Source organism: Poecilia reticulata, chromosome 9 (assembly GCF_904066995.2).
Source record: "Poecilia reticulata chromosome 9, P_reticulata-male-v2, whole genome shotgun sequence".
In the NCBI taxonomy this organism is placed as follows: Eukaryota; Metazoa; Chordata; class Actinopteri; order Cyprinodontiformes; family Poeciliidae; genus Poecilia; species Poecilia reticulata.
In genome coordinates this window covers 30,391,241-30,412,140 of record NC_088838.1, presented here as the reverse complement: position 1 = coordinate 30,412,140, position 20,900 = coordinate 30,391,241, and the positions used below count along the sequence as shown (strand labels likewise).

General features: G+C 34.8%; 2 protein-coding genes across 3 annotated transcripts in view; one reads left to right on the top strand and one right to left on the bottom strand.

The window, feature by feature from the left end:
* Nucleotides 1-2,121: 2,121 nt before the first annotated feature.
* On the bottom strand, nucleotides 2,122-15,718 carry mrpl1 (mitochondrial ribosomal protein L1). Its single transcript, XM_017306480.2, has 10 exons — nucleotides 15,683-15,718; nucleotides 14,019-14,118; nucleotides 11,982-12,090; nucleotides 11,051-11,318; nucleotides 9,653-9,736; nucleotides 8,799-8,870; nucleotides 8,592-8,703; nucleotides 7,161-7,261; nucleotides 6,830-6,911; nucleotides 2,122-2,292 (listed from the first exon to the last, which is right to left on the bottom strand). Exons 1-10 carry the CDS (start codon nucleotides 15,701-15,703, stop codon nucleotides 2,189-2,191), a joined length of 1,053 nt encoding a protein of 350 aa, XP_017161969.2. The 5' UTR covers nucleotides 15,704-15,718; the 3' UTR covers nucleotides 2,122-2,188.
* cnot6l (CCR4-NOT transcription complex, subunit 6-like) overlaps nucleotides 15,089-20,900 on the top strand; it is a 19,604-nt gene continuing 13,792 nt past the window's right edge. For both annotated transcript variants that reach the window (XM_081610904.1, XM_008417774.3), the window contains exons 1-4: nucleotides 15,089-15,237; nucleotides 17,643-17,764; nucleotides 19,504-19,690; nucleotides 20,036-20,121. In XM_081610904.1, coding sequence (XP_081467030.1) covers nucleotides 17,653-17,764; nucleotides 19,504-19,690; nucleotides 20,036-20,121 — 385 coding nt within the window. In that variant the 5' untranslated portion in view covers nucleotides 15,089-15,237; nucleotides 17,643-17,652. The remainder of the gene's footprint in view (nucleotides 15,238-17,642; nucleotides 17,765-19,503; nucleotides 19,691-20,035; nucleotides 20,122-20,900) is intronic.

Sequence of the window (20,900 nt, the reverse complement as noted above, 5' to 3'; positions counted from 1 at the left end):
AATCCAGTTTTAGTAGAACCGGATGGTTCTACCCTAAAATAAATCCAGTTTTAGTAGAACCAGATGGTTCTACCCTAAAATAAATCCAGTTTTAGAAGAACCGGATGGTTCTACCCTAAAATAAATCCAGTTTTAGTAGAACCGGACGGTTCTACCCTAAAATAAATCCAGTTTTAGTAGAACCGGACGGTTCTACCCTAAAATAAATCCAGTTTTAGTAGAACCAGATGGTTCTGCCCTAAAATAAATCCAGTTTTAGTAGAACCAGATGGTTCTACCCTAAAATAAATCCAGTTTTAGTAGAACCAGACGGTTCTACCCTAAAATAAATCCAGTTTTAGAAGAACCGGACGGTTCTACCCTAAAATAAATCCAGTTTTAGTAGAACCGGACGGTTCTACCCTAAAATAAATCCAGTTTTAGTAGAACCGGATGGTTCTACCCTAAAATAAATCCAGTTTTAGTAGAACCGGACGGTTCTACCCTAAAATAAATCCAGTTTTAGTAGAACTGGACGGTTCTACCCTAAAATAAATCCAGTTTTAGTAGAACTGGACGGTTCTACCCTAAAATAAATCCAGTTTTAGTAGAACCGGACGGTTCTACCCTAAAATAAATCCACTTTTAGTAGAACTGGATGGTTCTAAAACCGGGTCTGAATGATCCAGCTCACATAAAATATCTGAACTGCTCTTTAGCGTTCACGTTTCCTGGAAGTTCAAGATTTACAGAATACAAACAATATTGTTGGATTTAACACTTTCTGTGACCGAAGTGTAGAAAATATGCAAACATTTTAAAAGCCCTCGTTTGGGGAGACAGAGCGGCCATTAGACATTAACGGTTTCATCACACACCAACATTTAATCTGAAAGTCAAAGGAGGCAGAACCAACAAAACGAAACAGTCAGACAGAAACTCATTAAAGTTCTTTTCATCACTTTTACCATTTTCTCAGCTTTCACTGGCACAATTAGCTGCTGCCTGATTTCCCCCCAGGGAACAATAAAAACTTCAGACTTATCTCCATCTTACAGTAAATGTCAACCTGAGGATGGATGTTTGTACCCGGCTGTGCAGTTTGGAGCGATAGCAGCGTGAATGTCCATGTCTTACTTTCCCAAAGATGAGCAGGGAGTCTTTTTATTAATGTGTTTATTAGATCCTGAAGAAGCTGAGATAGATATAACTATTTATGACCGGCTTTAGGTTTTTTACCCTAAAACCGGACGGTTCTACTAAAACTGGGCCTGAATGATCCAGATCACATAAAATATCTGAACTGCTCTTTAGCTAAAAGATTCAACAGGCTGCAGAAAGTCAGCAGCACATCGTGTAAACACTGCCCCCTGGTGTGCATCAGGCGGTATTACACCCAAACTTTTTTAAATGTTTAACACAAAATTTAAACACAAACTTAATTCGATTACTTGCAACAAATCACCTCAATTTTCTTAAAGGTGGATAACCTGTTTCTTCTTTTCAGTGTAGGCTTTTGTCATAAAATTAAAACAATCTAAGACAATCACCGAACATTTTGTCATTTAAAGCAGTTTGAAAGATACCCTAAAGAAAATAAGAGTCCACAAGACTGTCATTAGTTTAAGCTTTGCACTGTAGATTTAATACAAAAATTTATCTGAACTTAAATATTTTAGAGCTTTAATACGTCAGGATTATATGTGGATCAGGAAAAACATTTTTACAGGAGGGTGACTTGTATCACATTTAAAGTCCTTAATGATCAGTTATATCAAGCATTTCAGGATGCTAGAGAAAGAATTATATTAAAAAAACATTAAATGTTTTAAATAGTGGATACAACAACAAATAAAATTTTAAACGTGAAAAAATGCTCCATTAATTTGTTATAATCTCAAACTGAGTTTCAAATGAGACATGCAGAAATCAGATCTAAAAAAATATCAAAATAAACTCCTTAAAGTTTGTGACTTTAACTGGAGAAAGTTTTGATTAGTAATGATGCATGTCAGGAAAATGTAACAATAAAAAGAAAGAACCGAATACTTTCGTCCTGTTTGTCCTTTTTGTCTAAAAACCAAACTTTTAGTTCTGACTTTAATCTACTGGGATTTCCTTAAAACAACAACAACAAAAACCTCTGAGGAAAACCAGGAAAATAAAATCTTTATTCAGTACGGTCATTATTTATAATCTGATAGGGAAATCATTTCTGGTCCGTCTGAGCTACTTCAGGTAAAACACTTTCGGTCCGGAACCAGATGGCTTCGCTGGTCTGACTGGACATGATGGCCCGCTCCACAAACGGTCCTGACCAGAGAAAAGAAAAATACATCAGTCTAAACTTTGACACTAGCAAGGTGTAGCTGCTACACTGCAAAAACACAAAATCTTACCAAGTACTTTTGGTTCTTGTGCAAATAACTTTAAATAAGACAAAACTAACTTATAAGGAACTTTTTTTGCAAGAATTAGAAGCTTGTTTTACGTAAATAATTCCTTAATATTGGGGGGAAATTACTAGATTATTTCACTAATAACAAGGCGAGTATTTTTTTCATCAATATTAAGGAAATATTAACAAAACAAGTTCACAATTCTTCCAGAAAAGTTACTTGTAAGTTAGTTTTGCCTCATTTCAAGTGTAAGGTAACTTTTATTTCCATTACACAGATCAATAACTCATTGAGAAATTAGGAATAACAAATATTAATTTCACTGTAACAATAAAAAAAATCATGTTAAATGATTTTCCTCCTCAAAATTAAATGCTTAAATTCAATATATAAAGAAAGAAAAACAAAAATTTACATCTGAAAAAGAAAATGTTCATCATTTAACAAACAGAAATAATTTTGGGAAGTCTAACTAACCAAAACAAGAAGAGTTTATTCTGATTTATCTTTGGATAGTGATAAAAAAAATTTGGTGTATGAAAATATTAGGTTTCAAATGTAAATAAAGTTTTTCTGATTTAGACTTTTAATCAAATGTTAGGTTAAATTTTATTACAAAGCTGTGCAGCTTGAAATCTTGAAAACTCCTACCTGAAATGTAAAAATTATAAAGTAAAAATAAAACTCTCAGCGCCCAATCACAGCCGAATGAAATTAAACTTCAGGTCTGGACTCTAATGAGACATTAATGTATAAAATAATCTGTGGGAAGTTATTCAGAACATTAGAGCGTCTCTAAATCATAAAAAATCATTAACACAATACAAAGAATCTGACTGAGTTTTTCCATCTCCCTCCTGCTTTGATTTTACTTTCATCTTCCGGACAAACAGTCCTCTCAGCATCGTGTTTCCTGTTGTCTAATCATCAGCATTTTCAGTGCTGTGCTTTTTTAAAATAATTCCCATAATCCCCTGGGTTTTATTTTACTTCCAATCACCCACACTCTACATTTCCACACTTGTTTTCTTTGTTTTAAGTGTTCATCCGTGAAGCTCCCTCTTGTTTCCGCCCACTCAGAGGCCATTAGCTCGGCTCCAAACGACTCTTGAAACACATTAAAGTAAATACAGAAGAAGAAAGAAATGGTAATTAAACCGAAAGAGTCCTCTCGACCCCCCGTCTCTGGCACAAACTCAAATATCGGCGAATATGCTCTCGATTAATTACAATTAATTGTCTATAAATAAGATTAAAATTAAAATTAGTTCCAATCGATTTAATTTAATTAGCTAATATCCGCCTGTTAGTGTTGCAGTTTGGTCACCATCCAGCAGAGGGCGCCGCAGGTCATTTTAAGCATAGCCATAAATACAAGATGGTGGAGTCGTAGCATAATAGCAAAGAGTAACGGTCCAAACAGAGTCCGATGTGGGACGGAAAATGCACCTTATGCGGTTCTGTTTTGAAATATAAACACTCAACAAGCTCTTTAAGCTGTTCAATTAACATAAAATCTCGGCAAGTTCCTTAAGTTTCACCGTAATAGCGCTTCATCCTAGCCGGAACAGTGTCAGTTTCTTATAAAAAAATAAATAAAAAATACTGAAATGCTACGAAGAACGTAATGACAGAAAATCGGAGCCATGACAGAGAAAAAGTGCAACAACGTGGGGGACAAATGTATGATTTTGAGGGTTAATAAACTTCATGGAGCGAAGTTTTAACTTTCCTTCCAAAGCAACTACAGATGGTGCTTCTGCTGTTTCACTTCCATCTTCTATTTTTCTATTCAGCAACCTAAAAGGTTCCTGTTAGTTATATTTCATTAATATCTGTCTACAAAATAATAAAATTGTGTGTTTTTTAAATTATTTTTCATCATAAAAATGTAGCCCTTCATGTCTGGACTCTAATGTGACATTAATGTATAAAATAATCTGGGGAAAGTTATCCAGAACATTAGAGCGTCTCTAAATCATAATCAATCAATCAGTCAATCAAGACGTTTGATCCAGTTGATAGAAGAAAAAACTCATGTTTAGGAAAATAACTTGATTCTGAAGATAATTGGATGATAAAATATGAAAAGATTTAATTCCCCTTTGGGATAAATAAAGTATTTTTCAATTGAACTGGATATATTAAAACAATCTTAATGTTTTTGATTGATTAAATCGCCTACAGATTCAACATTATCTTGTTAATTTGGGCTTCATTGATTATTGTGTTGTTGAGGTAATGAAGTGAGGTTGGAAACTTGTTTTTAAACTGTTTAATGCTGTATAACATCTTTGTTCTTGTTGATATTTTGTGTTTTAAATGATCATTTTGAAAAGCAGATGACCCATTGCAGGAGATTATCCTTCCAAAAAATGTAATTTCAGCTTTAATGGGTAAAACAGATTCTGTCGCTTCAAAGAAAGTTGTGTGAAATAAAGTCTCCCAATGTTGAATAAATGCTTAAGATGTAACATCTTATAAATGTAAAAAAAAATTATTTTCTTAATGTTTCTTAACACAGCAGGTTTGATGCGCGAGTAAATATGAAAATATCTTGATTTACTAAAAAGTAAAACTCCTGAACATTCGATGGTTTTTATGTGCAGACTTGAGGGTTTAATGACATTAAAACCTCCTCTGCGTTTCTGAAAGCTCAGCAGAGGCACAAATGTCGGTGACAATTTGTACAGATAATCTTTAATTAAATTAGTTTTTACACCATTTCAGCCTCTCGCTGTAATGAGGAGCCATCAACTGGAGATTATACTCCAAACCTTAATAATGAGGGTAAATGGAGACATCAGAAAAACCCCAGGAAACAAGAATATGACTGAATTTAAGGAAACTATTTGAAGTAAACATGACAAATATTTAGACTTTAACTTTTAATTTCAACACCATTTAAGGTTTTCTCTTTACGCCAGCCACATTAAGACAGTCACAAAGTCGGCCTTCTATCACCTGAAGAACATCTCCATGGTTAGAGGACTGATGTCTCAGCACGATCTAGAGAAGCTCATCCATGCGTTTATCTTTAGCCGCATTGATTACTGCAACAGCGTCTTCACAGGTCTGACTAATAAATCAATCAAACAGCTGCAGCTGATCCAGATGCTGCTGCTGCTCGGGTTCTCACTAAAACCAGGAAGATAGAGCACATAACACCAGTTTTAAAGTCCCTACACTGGCTCCCTGTAGCTCAGAGAATAGACTTTAAAATACTGATGTTAGTTTATAAATCACTGAACGGTTTAGCACCACAATACCTTAAAGATCTGTTATTACTCTACCAACCGTCTAGACCCCTCAGATCTTCTGGTTCTGGTCTGCTCTGCATCCCCAGAACCAGACGAGGAGAAGCAGCATTCAGTTTATATGCACCACAGATTTGGAACAAACTTCCAGAAAACTGTAAAACAGCTGAAACACTGGGTGCCTTTAAATCTCAACTTAAAACCCACCTGTTTAGAGTTGCTTATGGCTAAATTAGGGTTAGAGTGCCGGTTTTGATGTCTTCCATGTTTTTATGTCTTTAATTTTTTCTTCTTTCTTTTCGACGTTTTAATGATGTAATGTTTTTTGTTTTTTTGTTTTTATTTTTATTTTGTTTATTTATTTTTTTTTTTTAAATCTCTCTCTTTCTCACTGATTATTTCTGTTTTTATTTTAATTATGTAAAGCACTTTGAAATGCCTTGCTGCTGAAATGTGCTATACAAATAAAATTTGATTGATTGATTGATTGACTTTAAACTGCATTCTTACCATAAATTATAAATAAGAATGCATGCATATTAAATTTGAGCAGATTTCATTCTCTCTCTAAAAACTCCCACATATCCACCAGCCCTGTTATGATAACAAATTGCTGGACGATCAATTGTCCCAGACGTTATTGTGATAAACGATAATATTGTTGTTTTGAGATCATTTTTCAAGAAATACAATGATAATGGCATGTAACGCAAGAACACATTCCCAAAGATCAATAAACATTACATTCTAATTAACATTTAAAACTGGACCTGGAAGACGTTTTAAATCTCCAAAACAAATAAAATGAAATGTGAAGTCGCTGTAAACAAACTTTTTCTTTAAAAAATGATTAGTTGTGACCAAAGCATCAGACTGAAGATATTTATCATCCAGTTTTTGGTAGAAAGAGAGAGAAGAGAAAAATGATAAACAATACAAATGGAAATTATTAAGCTGGTTTTAATTTATTATGTGATTAATTTATTTTTTTTATGAAAGCCCTACACCTAACTGAAATTATTTGCAGAAAAATACAAAGTGTTGCTGGCTGTTAAATGTCACGTTCCTGTCTGTAAATCTGAAATCTGAAGCCCACCTGAAGGTTAAAGCTGCTGAAATTCAACATGCTTCCCTTTACAAACCTTCTTCTAAACAGGAAGTGTGTGATTCATTTGTTGGTTTTGGAGAACATACCGAGGCTGGCCGGTCGGCGCGAACAGACGTCGGTCAGGATCGCCTGCAGGTTGGCGAAGATTTGCTCACTGGGCATGTCAAGCTACACAAAGGTAAAAACAAGAAAAAAATTCAGTTTAATTTTTAACTTTCGGTCCTAAAGTTCTGCCTTCATCTTCTAGGATTCAAACAAACCTTTTTTTTTTTTTTTTTAGGAAGTGCCATACTTATGTAGGCACAGAAAATGACAAAAATCTTGATTTCTGGTGTTTGCTTGGTTTTGTTCAGCTAGGATGCAGTTTGTTGTCAGTTACCATAGCAACACGTTCTGTGGCAGCCATGTTGGACGTACCGTGGCTATCTGGGTCCTAACGAAGCATTCGCTCTCCACCTGGTACTCATGACCCGTTTTAAACAACTGCAACGCCTGGGAAATATTGTTGGTGACGGTACCTGCAGTTAAACAGAAACATTTCTGTAGACATGAAAAATACAAAAAAATATCATAATTCAAGCATCTGGATCTGAAGTTGGAAGCAGATATTTATCATTTTTATTTATAAAACGACAACTTTTTTTTTCTCTAAGACATTAAATCAGACTAAACTTTTCCTGTTTTCTATTTGCTAAATGTTTAGAATAGTAATTTGTAAGGATTTATGAAAATTACCTTTTATAGTGTAAGACTTTGGGCAAATGTTTTGAGTTTTCTTCCAAAATATCTCACAATGGAGTTCAACTTCTTGGCTGTTGTTTTGAGATTTTGTTTCAATAATTAATTCTCCTTCTGGTGTCTTGGCTGATTTATTTTCATTTCTCCCATAATTTACCAGTATAAAGCGTTTTGTTTGAGGTTGTTTTTTTTAAATACACCCCCAGATGTGGCTAATTTTAACTGAAATGTTGCAAATTAACCAATCAGACCCTTACAAAGCAATTGAATCATTGTTTTGGTTTTTCTGAATAAATGTCCGTCATCGTCCTGAACATTTAGGAAAAAGATTTGGTCGTTTCCAACAGATTTAACAGGACAAGTTTAGCCTGATTTTTTTACAGTGTAAGTAAATATCTGGTTTTTGATTGTCTGCTGGTGACAGAGCAACAAATTTAATTTTCACCACAAATTATGTCAACAAATAAAGGAAAGAGGAGAAAATCTCTTCTATTATTAAGGCCTCAGTTGAAAAGGATTAATTTAGTAAATTTAGCGATATTTATTGATACTTTAATTGAACAAACAGTGAGGATATTAATAAAATTAACAAACCCAACAAAAAGTTTTGAGAGTTTTAAACGTCAGTAACTGGAATTTATCATAAGAATGATAAATAAAAATTCTTATTACGATAAGAAATTTATCACAATAAATGATAAACGATACAATAATTTCGCAACTATATATATAAAAATCTATTTTCTGGAGTTTCCATTCATCTTTAATGACAGTAGAAATTGACACAATAAATACATTAACCCTATACAATAAATACAGAACAAATTGATAAAAAGATCAGCTTAGATTAACGCTGAGAAGAATAAATTGTTTATCTTTAAACATTTGAAGTATTAGATTTTTTTCGATCAAGTTTAAAGCCTAAGAGTTTTCTCCAAAGTGAATAAAAATCAGTTCATTTTGGAAAATGAAACACTTTCTAAGCTTTCAAAGCTGAAAAAACAAAACAACTGCGAGTGCATTTTGAGGAGCCTTTGAAAGACGATTGCGTTTGTTGCATTGCTCTGATGCAACAGACCATCAAACGAAGGAGCTGAACCCTCATTTTACCTCGTTTGCTCTTTGGAAACTTCTTCCTCAGTTTGTTTTTCAGAGGTACAATCTTCGTCAGCATGTCAGGAACTGCAACGTAGAAGTCGGCTGAAATCTCATCGTCCAGAATCTGAAAACGAGATTTTTATCGGATCCCGTTACGTTTTACAAACTGAGAAAATCTGAGTTTTCTCATATTTGTGCAGAGAAAACCAATCAACCCACCGGCTGAATGAGCTCTGCTCCTCCAACAAAAGCTGCTCCGTTCTCCTTAGCGAATGCAGCCTGACCAGAATCCTGCAGAAACAGACAGGAGAGGCACTTTAGGAAATCAGTCAGAGCTCATTTATTTAGGTGGTAAACATGTTCATGCAATGTGTAACCCGTAATATAAAATATCAGCCACAAGTCAAATCAGACAATTCAGTTGTGCTGTTTGTGCACATCTGGCTCATGCTCACAGAAAATTAAAACTATTAATCACTACCAGATATGAACGCCTGTTAAAAAAAACAAATAAATAAAAGATTAAGCAAGGCTCTCGATTACACTGAAGACAATTAGGGCAGCTGAAAAAAAAATTTATCCAGACTTTTTTTTCTCAGAATTCAGACTTCAAAATTCTGAAAAATCATAATTCTGAAAAAGAGATGATTCTGAGATGAAAATCTGAATTCTCTGGAAAAAAGTAATAATTATGAGGAAAAAAGATAGAAATAGAAATAAAAAAAAAATCTGAATTCTGAAATTAATGTAAACATTCTGAGAAAAAAAATCCTATTTCTGAAAAAGTCATAATTCAGTCAATTCTGACAAACGAATCACAATTCATAGAAAATTTAGGAAAAAAAATTTAGAGAAAAAAAGTAAAAATTCTGAGATTAAAATCATAAACAGAGAAAAAAAATTACAATTTGGAGGAAAAAATGTCAGAATTTGTAGGAAAAAAGTCAGAATTCTGAGATTAAATTTTGATTTTAAAAGCACAATTTTGCGATTAAAGTCAGCATTCTGAGGAAAAAAAGTTTTTTTCAGCGTCCCTAATCTTCCTCTGTAAGAACAAGTATTAAAGCTTTTACCTCAGTGAAAACCAAAACTTTGTTCATCTCTGTCCTGAAGGGATGCGGCAGATGCACGGTGCTGACGAAGGGGTCGACTTTTTTCTGTGAGGAGAGACAAAAGAAGAAAACATTGTTCAGTTGTTCGGAGCAGTCAGCACGCAGCAGGAAGATAAAAGATAAAGGATAAATGGAGGGAAAGTGGCAGAAATTAAACCTTCAGGTCTCCAGAGTGATTCATTATGTATGGGAACATTAGATCCGTGGAAACGGATGAGAGGAAGCCGGTCTCCGCGGACCGGAGGAAACAAACTTCTGAGCGTTTCCAGCCACCGCACCGCTCCGCAGTGATTGATGCATCATCTGCATGACTCAGATCAGCGCCAGTCAAGTGCAAAAGGAGGAAATGAATCCTAACAAACCTGCCAAGAGTGACTGGTTAAATTTGGATTTAACTGATCAGAACGGGTCAGGGTTCTCCATCAGAACCAGAAGGTCCAACAGGACTGTGTTCGGTAAACAGGGAGAAGGGATTTCCACAGAACCGATTCCTGCATCTGAAGCTTGAAAACCCAAAATGTCCAAAGCAGCAGTGAAGAGTATCGGTGTACTCTATTTTAAGTACGGTTTTGGTTGTGTTTAGTTTTTATTCCTGTTTAATTTATTGTTTTTGGGGGTTGTGTTTTACTGTGATCAATATTAATAGATAATACGTCTGATGCAACATTCAATATTCAATATATAAGAACCGCACAGCATTCTGGGGGATGTGGACAGAGGAAAGGCTTTAGCTGCTCAACCTCTACTGGAATCAGCTAACTCTCTCGCTCTTTGGTTGCCTAGCAACAACCTGTTGAGTAACTGGCGCAGCAGCAGTTTCTAGTTCCCCCTCCTTATCTCATAACTGCTTAAAAATAAAAAACAGCGTTGAGTGGATCAAACAGGAAAGGTTACCACACCAGTTTAGCGGTATTTCAAATATTTAAAACCAAAAAAAATATCAATAATTATCAATATCAACTGATATGAAACGTTTATATCGCGATGCGTTCTTCAGCCATATTTCCTAGTTTCAATGTTAAAGGTTCTTCTCAAAATGTAAGTTTGTTAGTGTCTGAGAAAGCAAACTTTCATTATTCTAACATGATCAATAATTTATTTGAAAATGGTCTTAAAATGACAATATTATCGTTTATCGCAATGATTTCTGGGACATTTTATCATCCAGCAACATTTTTTATTGTTTATTCTAATAATATTATGATTTTATTCTGGTAATATTTAAACTTTATTTGTACCACTGTGTTCTTGTAATATCATAAATTTACTCTCATGATTAAAAAAAAGATTTTTCCTTTTTTAATGAATCTTGTTGAGCTGTTGGTGCCAGATTCACTCGCTGATTAGAGAGAGCGTTACTTTTTTCTCCAGCTTCATGTCCAGCTTCAGGTCGATGTAGACGGGCTGGTCGGCGGGCGTGAAGTCCAGCTTCTGGAACCTCTTCAGCATGTCGATGCTGTCTGTGGCGCTGTGGATGACTCTGGCATAGAACCGCTTAACGTAGACGTCATCCACAGGGACCCAGGCGGTCTTCCCAAAAGGCTTGGGCCTGTCTTTGTCATCGATGACTCGCCTCTCTTTCTTCTCTTCCTTCTTTGCCTCCTCCTTTTTGTCCTTCTTCAGGGCCCTGCCGGTCGACAAGTACGACGAAGGGTTAGGACGATTGTACACAACAACAACAACAAAAAAAGAGTAAATTTCTGTCAACAAAAACTCAGAAATTTTGGACTTTTCAACCTCAAAAATGTCCACGTTTTTATCTAAAAAACTAATTTGAAAAGCTAAAAATTTGCAAAGAATAAAAAATCTAAATTCTGAGATTAATTGCAGAAATTTTCTAAATAAAAAAATTTCTGACATTTTGAGAAAAAAATTGGAAATTTTGATATTAATCTCATGCAAATTCTGGAAATAAACTAAGATTTTTGAGTTTCAAATGTCATTTTTTTCAATTTTCGAAATCAGAAATTTCCACTTTTTCTCTAGAAGAATTCTGAGATTAATCGAGACACTTCTAATTATTTCTCTACAAATTTTAAATCTTTTTCAATTTCTTAGATTAATCCCAAAATTTCAAACTTTTTTTCTTGAAAATGTTTTACTTTTCCTACTTAGAAATTCCCACGTTTTTCTATTACATTTTCTCAAAACATCTGAGTTGTTTGGTGGAAATTTACTGCTTTTTCACATTTTCTTATTCTAAATCTCCCCTGATAGGTCGTCATAGGCAGGAGGGATTTGAAACATGGCAGGACGAAGCTGAAGTTTCACAGCAGAGATGCTAACTCACCTGACAGCTGCGTAGGTCCGGATGGGTAGAGTCCTCGGTGCCGCCTGAGATACGGCTGAGTACGAGGGACCGCCGGCGCTCAGCAGCTGCTTCTGACATCCTGACAAAACTGAGCAACAGATGAAAACATAAAACAAGTGAAGCAGAACGTGTTTCATCCTGATTTCATCCAATTCAATTCCTTGCTAAGGTTGAGTCGCGTCAAGAATATTACCGTATGACACTTATTTGGTCTGTGCCACACTAACTCTCACTAGTTTGCATCAGCAACAGTATTGCTACTTTTTTATTGTATTTTTTGGCAAATATGTTTTGATATTCTCCTATGCCGACATTAAAATGTCTAATTCCAATAATGCAGACTTTCAGGCTTTGATTTTTCCTCCCATTGCCATGGTGAATCTCGTTATCTGCGGTCCACTGATGAGAGCTTTTCTATAATCGAGTTCATGCTTAACTCAGAGCTATCTTGAGATACCCAGCTGATTTCTCCTGATCTGAAACCGAAAACTTCGAGTATCACAGAGCAAGGAAGGTTTATTCAGAGTATCTACTTTCTACTCAGACTTTGTAAATCCTGCTTTCTGAAAAGGGGCCCAGATGGTTGTGGAAAAGATGTTAGCCTGTTTAAGAGTAGTCCACTCAGTGAAATCAAACAGAGAAAATTGGGTTAATAACGGTCCAAAGCTTTATTAAAAACTGGAAGGAAAATGGAGAAACATCGTTTTCAAGGAAGGAATGAACCTGAAAGATTGCTAGTCACATAAACATTTTGTGAAAACAAACAACAGCAAATCTATGGACTAAATTCCTATGAGCAGTGATCGAACTCTCCATCATCATTAATACAAGATATTGGTGAAAAATTAATGCAACAATTTTTTTGACATTGAAGAAGCTCATCAAAACAATGCCGCAGCAAATGGGTGCTGTTTTCAAACCTAAAGATGGTTAAACAAAACATTAGAGCGTAATTTAAGGCAGTGCACCTTAAATATGTAGTGTAAACAATTAAAACCCTATGAGTGGTAGAAAATTAGCAATAAAATGAAAAGTAGTCAAGCAAATGTTGGCTTTTAAACTGTTTCCAAGCTGTAATATCTTCCCCTTGGAAAAAAGAACAGCTCAAACAAATTAATGAATGCCCCAAAATAAAATCATCATAACAATCAGTAGGAGTTTCTGATACAGGCTACATGAGCTTTGTTGTTTTCGTTTAGCTGCTTGGGATGTCATATTTAGTTTTCAACACAAAATATTACCATTTTTAAGAAAGTAATTCTTATAAAACTAAACTTCAACAAGGGAAAGTAGAACTATAGTTACTAATGGCAATGATGTTGTGATGTGGTTTGTGTTAAATAGGATTAATTGGAAGGGGTGTTGCTTCGTCCCCTAATCTTAGTATTTCACAAATTGGAAATAAATGTAGGCCTGTTTGTTTATGTGTTAGTTTATAGCTGTTTGCTATGTCAGTATAACTTCACATGAGTTTGAAAAGTTATGCTAGCCTTCTGTAAACACTCTGTTTTTACTTAGCAACAATCTTATAGCATTTTAAATAGAGAATTAGATTAATTGGATAGAAAATACATTTTCATTGTGTCTGAGTGGCATTTGGAAATTTGGTTGAAATAGCAGCAACAGGGGGCTCTGAATGTTTTTCGCCCAGGGCACCGAACAGGCTAGGATCGCCTCTGATGACAATGAGGAGTGAATATGACAGGAACTGTATTTATGCACTGTGACGTCAGATACATTTTTAATTACGTCAATGTTCAATTATTTAGCAGCTCATACAAGACGTGGTTACATAGAAAAGTGAATGGGAAAACAAGTTAAGGCTCCGGGCATCAATCTGTTAGCATTAGAGGTCCAATCTCGGATGTATTTCTAGATCGGAACACAGAACCGGACGGTTTGAAGACCTAGTCGTCCCCACGACCCAAATAATATACCCAAAAAACAATATGAAACATTATAAACCTTAGACATGCCCGAAATAAATCAGGAAATGAAAACATAACAAAAGCTGACCTTTCCAAATATTCCGCGTGCAGCTTGCCATATCTGCTGTTAGCGGTCCGTGTGAAAACAAAAGCCAGTTTTTTGGTTCCGCTTGACAAAAGGGTCGAATCTAAATTTTAAAAAATCAGACAATGGAAGTTTAATTTATCTACTGTGGTTTATAACAAACACTCAGTGGTAAATCACTCACGTTAAAAGAAATGCTCTCTACACGTTTAAGATCTTGCATTCAGTATAAATTATGTATTAAATCTTTATTCAAAACACTTAAAAGTTTGACATTAAATGTTAAGCTTAGATGACTGAATCTAGAATATTTTCAACAATAAACTGAGTGCATATAAAAATATTTGGAAGATTTCATTATTATATCATCAATGAATACCCATCTGCATCATAGAGGAGAATAAAATATATACAGATAGAAAGAAAATATTATTTTATCTTCTAGTATTAATTTTTGGTTTTAAAGAGGCTTGTTCTCAATATGTATATTTTTACAACAATACATACAGATGGTGGCTTGTACGTTATAAATACATTTAAATACTAACAAAATAAAAACAAAGTACTGACCTTTTGCTGAAAGTCAGGTTTACATGTCTCTTCAATTGTTGTTTAGTGGGTTGGAAGATGAAAGGTTTTCAAACCACCGGGATATATTTTATAAACTACAGTACCTTTGATCAACTCTTGTTTAAAATCTTAAATACTAAAACAGCTCAAATCTAGTTGTTGAGTTCTTCAACATTACATCTGGATTCTTTTACAAGCCCACACTTTGCATGGTCCTGATGGATATTTCTATTTTTTCCGAAGGATAGTCATTCATAAAATAAATAAATAAATGAATAAATAAAAAAAAATAAATAAATGTTAATAATAATAATAATAATAATAATAATAATAATAATAATAATAATTATTATTATTATTATTATTATTATTATTATTATTATTATTATTATTATTATTATTATTATTATTATTATTATTTTATGTTTTGTTTCTAATCGCTAAAAGTTTTATTAAATTTGGTTACACAAGAAATATTGCTTAAAACTGTAGGCGCGCGCTCCGGGAGTGAGACGGGAACGAGCGGAAGCCGCGTTTGTTGTTCTTCCTTCTGTTTCCGAGACGTTCAGGGGTCTACACGGGTTCCAGAGGCACGTCTGCATGTCGCTGCTAATTCCCCTCATAAATCGTCTTCTACCGCCCCCGAATGAAGGTAAAATCCCGCCTCGGTTCGCGTTCACACAGAACACATCCACCCGGGTCGGTTCCGAGTCAGATTAAACCCGCTCCTGGCAGGTCTGCTCCCCGGCAGTGAGCCCGGGTGTCGAGCGCACAGCTGCCGATAGCCGAACTAATCCAGCCCGCTGCTTCGGAGGCGCTCCCCGGTGGACGCGGCTGTGTGCTGTTTTTATCGCTGTCTAAATTAATGTGTTAATATGATCAGCGTTATCAATATTATCAATTATCTGACACTTATATTGACTCTGGGGTGAGGTGTGACAGCTGCTAAGCCGAACTTCTTCCCGAACGGGCCCGTCTGGCTACTTTTGACACTACAGCTATGTTTGGAGTCTCGTCCTTCAGCTGTCTGTGCAGTTGGCATTGCTACATTTTCTCCCATTTAAGAAAAAACTCTCCCACCTCGTAAAATTACAAACCTCAGAGTTTGAGGCGACCATTTCCAAGTTTGCAGGAAAAAAAAACTTTAGTGATTAGTTGAAGTTCAGAGTCTAAATATGTAAAATCCCTGCATGGGTGTGATGAAAGTTTCCTCTGGAAGTGTAGTTCTGTGATATGAACAGATGCCAGCAGGCCATATGTCACCCTGCTCCTTGCTTGTGACCCAGTAATGTGTAAACAGGTTATGCAATTCTTTTCCAAACTTGTTCGCCTTGGCCAACCTCATGTCTGCTGCTGCATAAACACCAAGCAGAAAGTTCTGCAGCACTTCTCAGGTTAGTCTGCATGCTGCTGCAAAACGCTCCCATGCTACAGGTGTGTTACATGTTCTGCACCGACATGCATATTAAATTAATACCTCCTCAATTTTCTGGGGGTAGGGAGGTGTCTGGAGTTATATGTGATGTTAACAGCAAGGAGAATAAAGTCATGTTAGAAAAAGAGTAATTATTAGTTGTAGAACCAAACAGGCCAAGAATTATAACTTTTTTGTTTTATAAATATAGAAAGCTCCAGTCAAAATATATTTTTTTGGGGGGAAAAAAAAATCTAAAATGCAAATCTAGAATATAAAAAGAGTAGCTACTTCAACATATTTTTAGTCAAGTGAAAGTAAACAGTAGCCATCTAAGAAATTGAAATGGAATCCGTATATATTTCAAACAAGTAAAGGTCAGAGAGAAAATAAAATAATTAAGAAGAAAACAAAAAATATATCAAATACATGACCAAACTTTTATATCCAGTTAGAAAAGGAGTGGGAAGAAGACAAACATATTAGATCCTACCCCCAAATTACTCAAATAAAAATGAAAAGCACTGGAATACTTGATTTAATATCTTTAAAATGATTTCACCAGATAGATAGAAAAGTTATGTACAAATTCTGGTATTTTAAAGACTGAAAGAAAAAAAAGTAAGACAGATCATAAATTCAGGCAGAAGGAACACTTTTACAAATTACTTTTTTCCAATATAAAACTTTCCAAATTCAAACTTACTGTAGATAATGTGTGTATATAAATGCTAGTAGTGGGTGAAGTGACAATAAATAGCACTTACTTTATTTTCTTGATCTCTAAGTTGCTCAACAGGTTCAGCATAGAAAATAACATCATATAAACAAAGCAGTTGTATGAACAGGAGGTCTCACTTTGGTGTGTTTATTTCTGGACAAGTATGTTGTATTAAAACTAATCCTAGAGGTAATTTTTCCCAAAATGCAAATTTAACATTTACCGTATCATTTATTGTTATCTTTACAAAATTCTTGCTGCGATAAGAAATTATGATTTATTTACTTAAAGTTGAATTACAGCTAATGATCTCTGAGAATCCAAATAACTGAAAGTATTTGCAGGACTGTTGCTTTTATTATTTTCCCCACTTTTGTTTCCACAAGAGCTTCATTAAATATAAATACATTTCGGTGTATCCTGAAGAAACTTCACTTTTATCGTTATTTTATTGATTTCACAAAATAGTTCATCCCTATTTTACCAATACTCAGAAAAACAGACAAGTTTTCTGAAGTACGTATCTAACGTTTTGTGTCTTTACTCATAAAATTATGAATTATAGTTATTACACACAGTTCTTTGGTGGTTATTGACAGGGTATTTGTAAAAAAAAAAAAAAAAAACTATTAAAAAAAGGTTGGGATGAGAAAACAGCCTGAAATGTTCAGGCCGTCCTGGAAAGCAGCTGTTTAAAATTACATCTCCAGCCGTATGATGTATGATTCATTTGAAGCGGTATCATGCGTCACCCCGGAAAAAACATTGTCTTAATAAAGAACCAGCAGCTTTTTTTCTTCTAACTTCTTCTTTTCTTGAAATCTGTTTACAAAACTTCTTTTTTCTCTCCTTGAGTTTAAAGTTTTTCTCTCTGAATTAAAAGCTGGACTCAGTGTTTCTGTTTGCTTTGTTTTTGTTTCAGATTAACAGGTATGCCAAAGGAAAAATATGATCCTCCAGATCCCCGCAGATGTTACACCATCATGTCAGCTGAGGAGGCGGCCAATGGGAAGAAGTCTCACTGGAACGAGCTCGAGATAACCGGTTAGTCCGACTGCTTCTAGTTAACGGGAAATAAATCCCAAAGCTTTGAGTTCAAAATGTTCAGCTAAAGAAACATCCAAGAGGGTTCAGCCAAATGCAGCTGGTCGTCTTCTCTTTTATTTCTTGAAGAAGTTTCAAAAGACAAAATAGCTTCTTCAATTCAGACTGAACCACAGAAGAAGTCCAGAGATGCACCGATCCACTTTTTTTCACTTCCAATACCGATATTTGAGGTTTAGTATCGGTTGATACCGATCCGATAAGGAAACACAGTGCTGAATTGATTAAAAAAAATCAGAATTTCAATACTCAGACATAAATTTACTGAATTTCACATTTATTTGATAACTCTCCACCAGTATAGCACGCTTAAATGCACCAATAACTTCACAAGCTTGGTCAAACACGTAAAAGCAACTTTAATTTGTTCAGTCACTGCATTCAGGAGTAGAAGAGCCACTGTAAAATAAATAATAAAGAAATGGAAACGGATGAAAAAACAGTAAGTTTACTACCACTTGGTCAAACGTAAAAATTAAACTGCAACAAACAAATTTCGTAATATTTAAAACGACTTAAATAAATAATAAACCATTTATTATTCATTTATGATGTCGCTCAAAGCACTAAGCATAGATTTAGACTGAATAGATCTGCCCAAGTGGATTGGATACATTGCCACCAATACCCAATCTAGATTTTTTTGTCAATATCGGGGCCGATACAGATATTGATATCAGATTGTTGCATCGCTAGGCATGTCACGATAACTTTTGCTGGACGATAAATTGTCCCATAAGTTATTGAGAGAAACGATAATATTGTTTTGAGTGGAATCAGCTTACTCACTCATTATTTGGTTACCTAGCAACTCACTCATTCTTTGGTTACCTAGCAACTCGCTCATTCTTTGGTTACCTAGCAACAACCTTCTGAGTAACTTCCGCAGCAGCAGTTTAAAGTTCTGCCACCGTGCTTAAAAATAAAAAAAACTGAATAAAACAGGAAAAGTCAAGCCACCAGTTTGGTACCATTTCTGATATTTAAAGCAAAAAACCCGAGTCAATAATTATCAATATCGACTGATATGAAATGTTCACATCATGATAAATTCATCCAGCTCTATGTCTCTACTCTTGTGAAATTCATCAGACCTGCGTTATAATAGTTTTGGGGTTTGAATTTTAGCTTAGTTTTATTTTGTCGTGACTTTTTGTTTGTCTAATTCAGTTACTTTTAATTAGTTTTTAGAGTGCGTTTGCTTGTTTTTGTTAGTTATCTGTTAAATATTGTTTAGATTTTATTAATTAGAGTAGTAGTTTTATTTTTTTCATGCTTTGGTTGATTTTTAGGTGTAGCATTTTCAAAAAATGTATTCAACAACCAAATGACTCTGGTGTTTTCTCCCGCTATTTTGAGGACTATCTTGGAGGATAATGGATGCTTATTGCTTGTGTCTGGGGAAAATAATCAATTTCACATCAGTTTGAAAGACTAATAAATAGATAAACACAAAAACAAAGGATGTTATACCTATAATTCCAGTCTGTTTTATAAACGCACAGTCCAGTTTTTCCCCCATTAATTACCGTTTTTATTTGTTTTAGTTAACAAACTTGTTTTCTCAGTTTTAGTTATCGTTGTTTTGTTAGTTTTAGTTGACTATAATAACCTTGCATCATCATCAGTTCTTGAGAATCAGATTTTAATGTCGTCTTGTTTGCGATTTCTGGAATCAGGACGAGTCAGGAGCCTGAGCAGCTCGTTATGGACCCTCACGCACCTGACGGCGCTGCACATCAACGACAACAACCTGACCCGTATCCCGCCGGACATCGCCAAGCTGCCCAACCTGGTCTACCTGAACCTGTCGTCCAATAAGCTGCGCAGTCTGCCCGCCGAACTGGGCAACATGGTCTCTCTCAGGTAGGCCGTCCTGCGCTACGTGGCGCCTGCCAAACACATGACAGAGCTGGGATTCCCACCAGAACCATCACACGGCCTCCATTTCTTTAAAACCCATCATAGGGAAGCCATGTTTGTTTTCCCCAGTAGAAAACAATTTATCCACTTTATTGCTATTTGCCTCATTAATCTGTTACTGAACTTTAATGATTTCTTTGTAATTCTGCGGGGATTTAGATGCTAAATGATCTAAGAGAACAAAATAAAGGTTCAGACTCTGCAGTCAAGGACTGGAAATAATCTCATAGTCAGAAATAAAAGCTTAGAGCTGAACACTAATGCTTGGTTGTTGCTTTTTTTTTGCAGGGAATTGCTTTTAAACAACAATCTTTTACGAGTCCTGCCTTACGAACTGGGCCGGCTTTTCCAGCTTCAAACTCTGGGACTTAAAGGTGAGACTTCTTCATCCTCCGGTGATTATATTAGAACTACCCGTTAATTCATTTATTTAGGGAGTTTTACACTGCAAATGCAAAATCTTACCAAATATTGTTGGTCTAGTTTCTAGTGCAAATATCTTAGCAAACTTGAAATAAGACAGAAATAACTTACAAGTAACTTTTCAGCCCGATATAAGAGATTGTTTTATTTCAATAATTCCTTAACAACGATTTAAACAAAAGTGTTATTTTCACTTGCAGGTCATTTTATAACAAGACATTTTCCGATATTATAAGTGGAATAATCTGCCAATGAAACTTGAATATTGCTAAATACTTTTCAGTTCATATGAAGTGAAAATATTCAGTCCATTACAAAACTAGATGTTCTAAAACTTAAATATTAAAAAAAAGATTTGTTCAGCATTTCTTTAATGAAAAGGAAATTATCTCATCTCTTTGTTATTACACTGCAAAAATACAAAATATTACCACGTATTTTTGACTGGATTTACGTATAATTTCTTATCAGTAAATTATCTTATTTTATAAAAGTTCACACAAAAAATTGTTAAAAACAATATATTAAAAAAGATTGCAACATCAAAAATAATTGTTTAATATTAGTTGCTGGAGTAACTGATATTAGATTTGTAGATTTATGAGGTTTTCTTGCCAGACAGGAAAAAATGAATAAAAATATAAGATGATTCAAACCGGCCACAGTGATCAGTATTTTAAAATATTAAAAAAACCATAAAACAGACTCAAATACAGCAGATGATAAAATG

What these genes read in the sequence shown, in the direction of transcription:
- mrpl1 (XM_017306480.2), bottom strand. Translation starts at nt 15,703, where the DNA reads ATGGTCGCCTCAAACTCTGAG. An exon ending in AAGTTTTGGTTTTCACTGAG is followed by an intron (nt 8,871 to 9,652) that starts GTAAAAGCTTTA and finishes CTGTTTCTGCAG; the next exon opens with GATTCTGGTCAGGCTGCATT. An exon ending in GCGCCGACCGGCCAGCCTCG is followed by an intron (nt 2,293 to 6,829) that starts GTATGTTCTCCA and finishes TTCTCTGGTCAG; the next exon opens with GACCGTTTGTGGAGCGGGCC.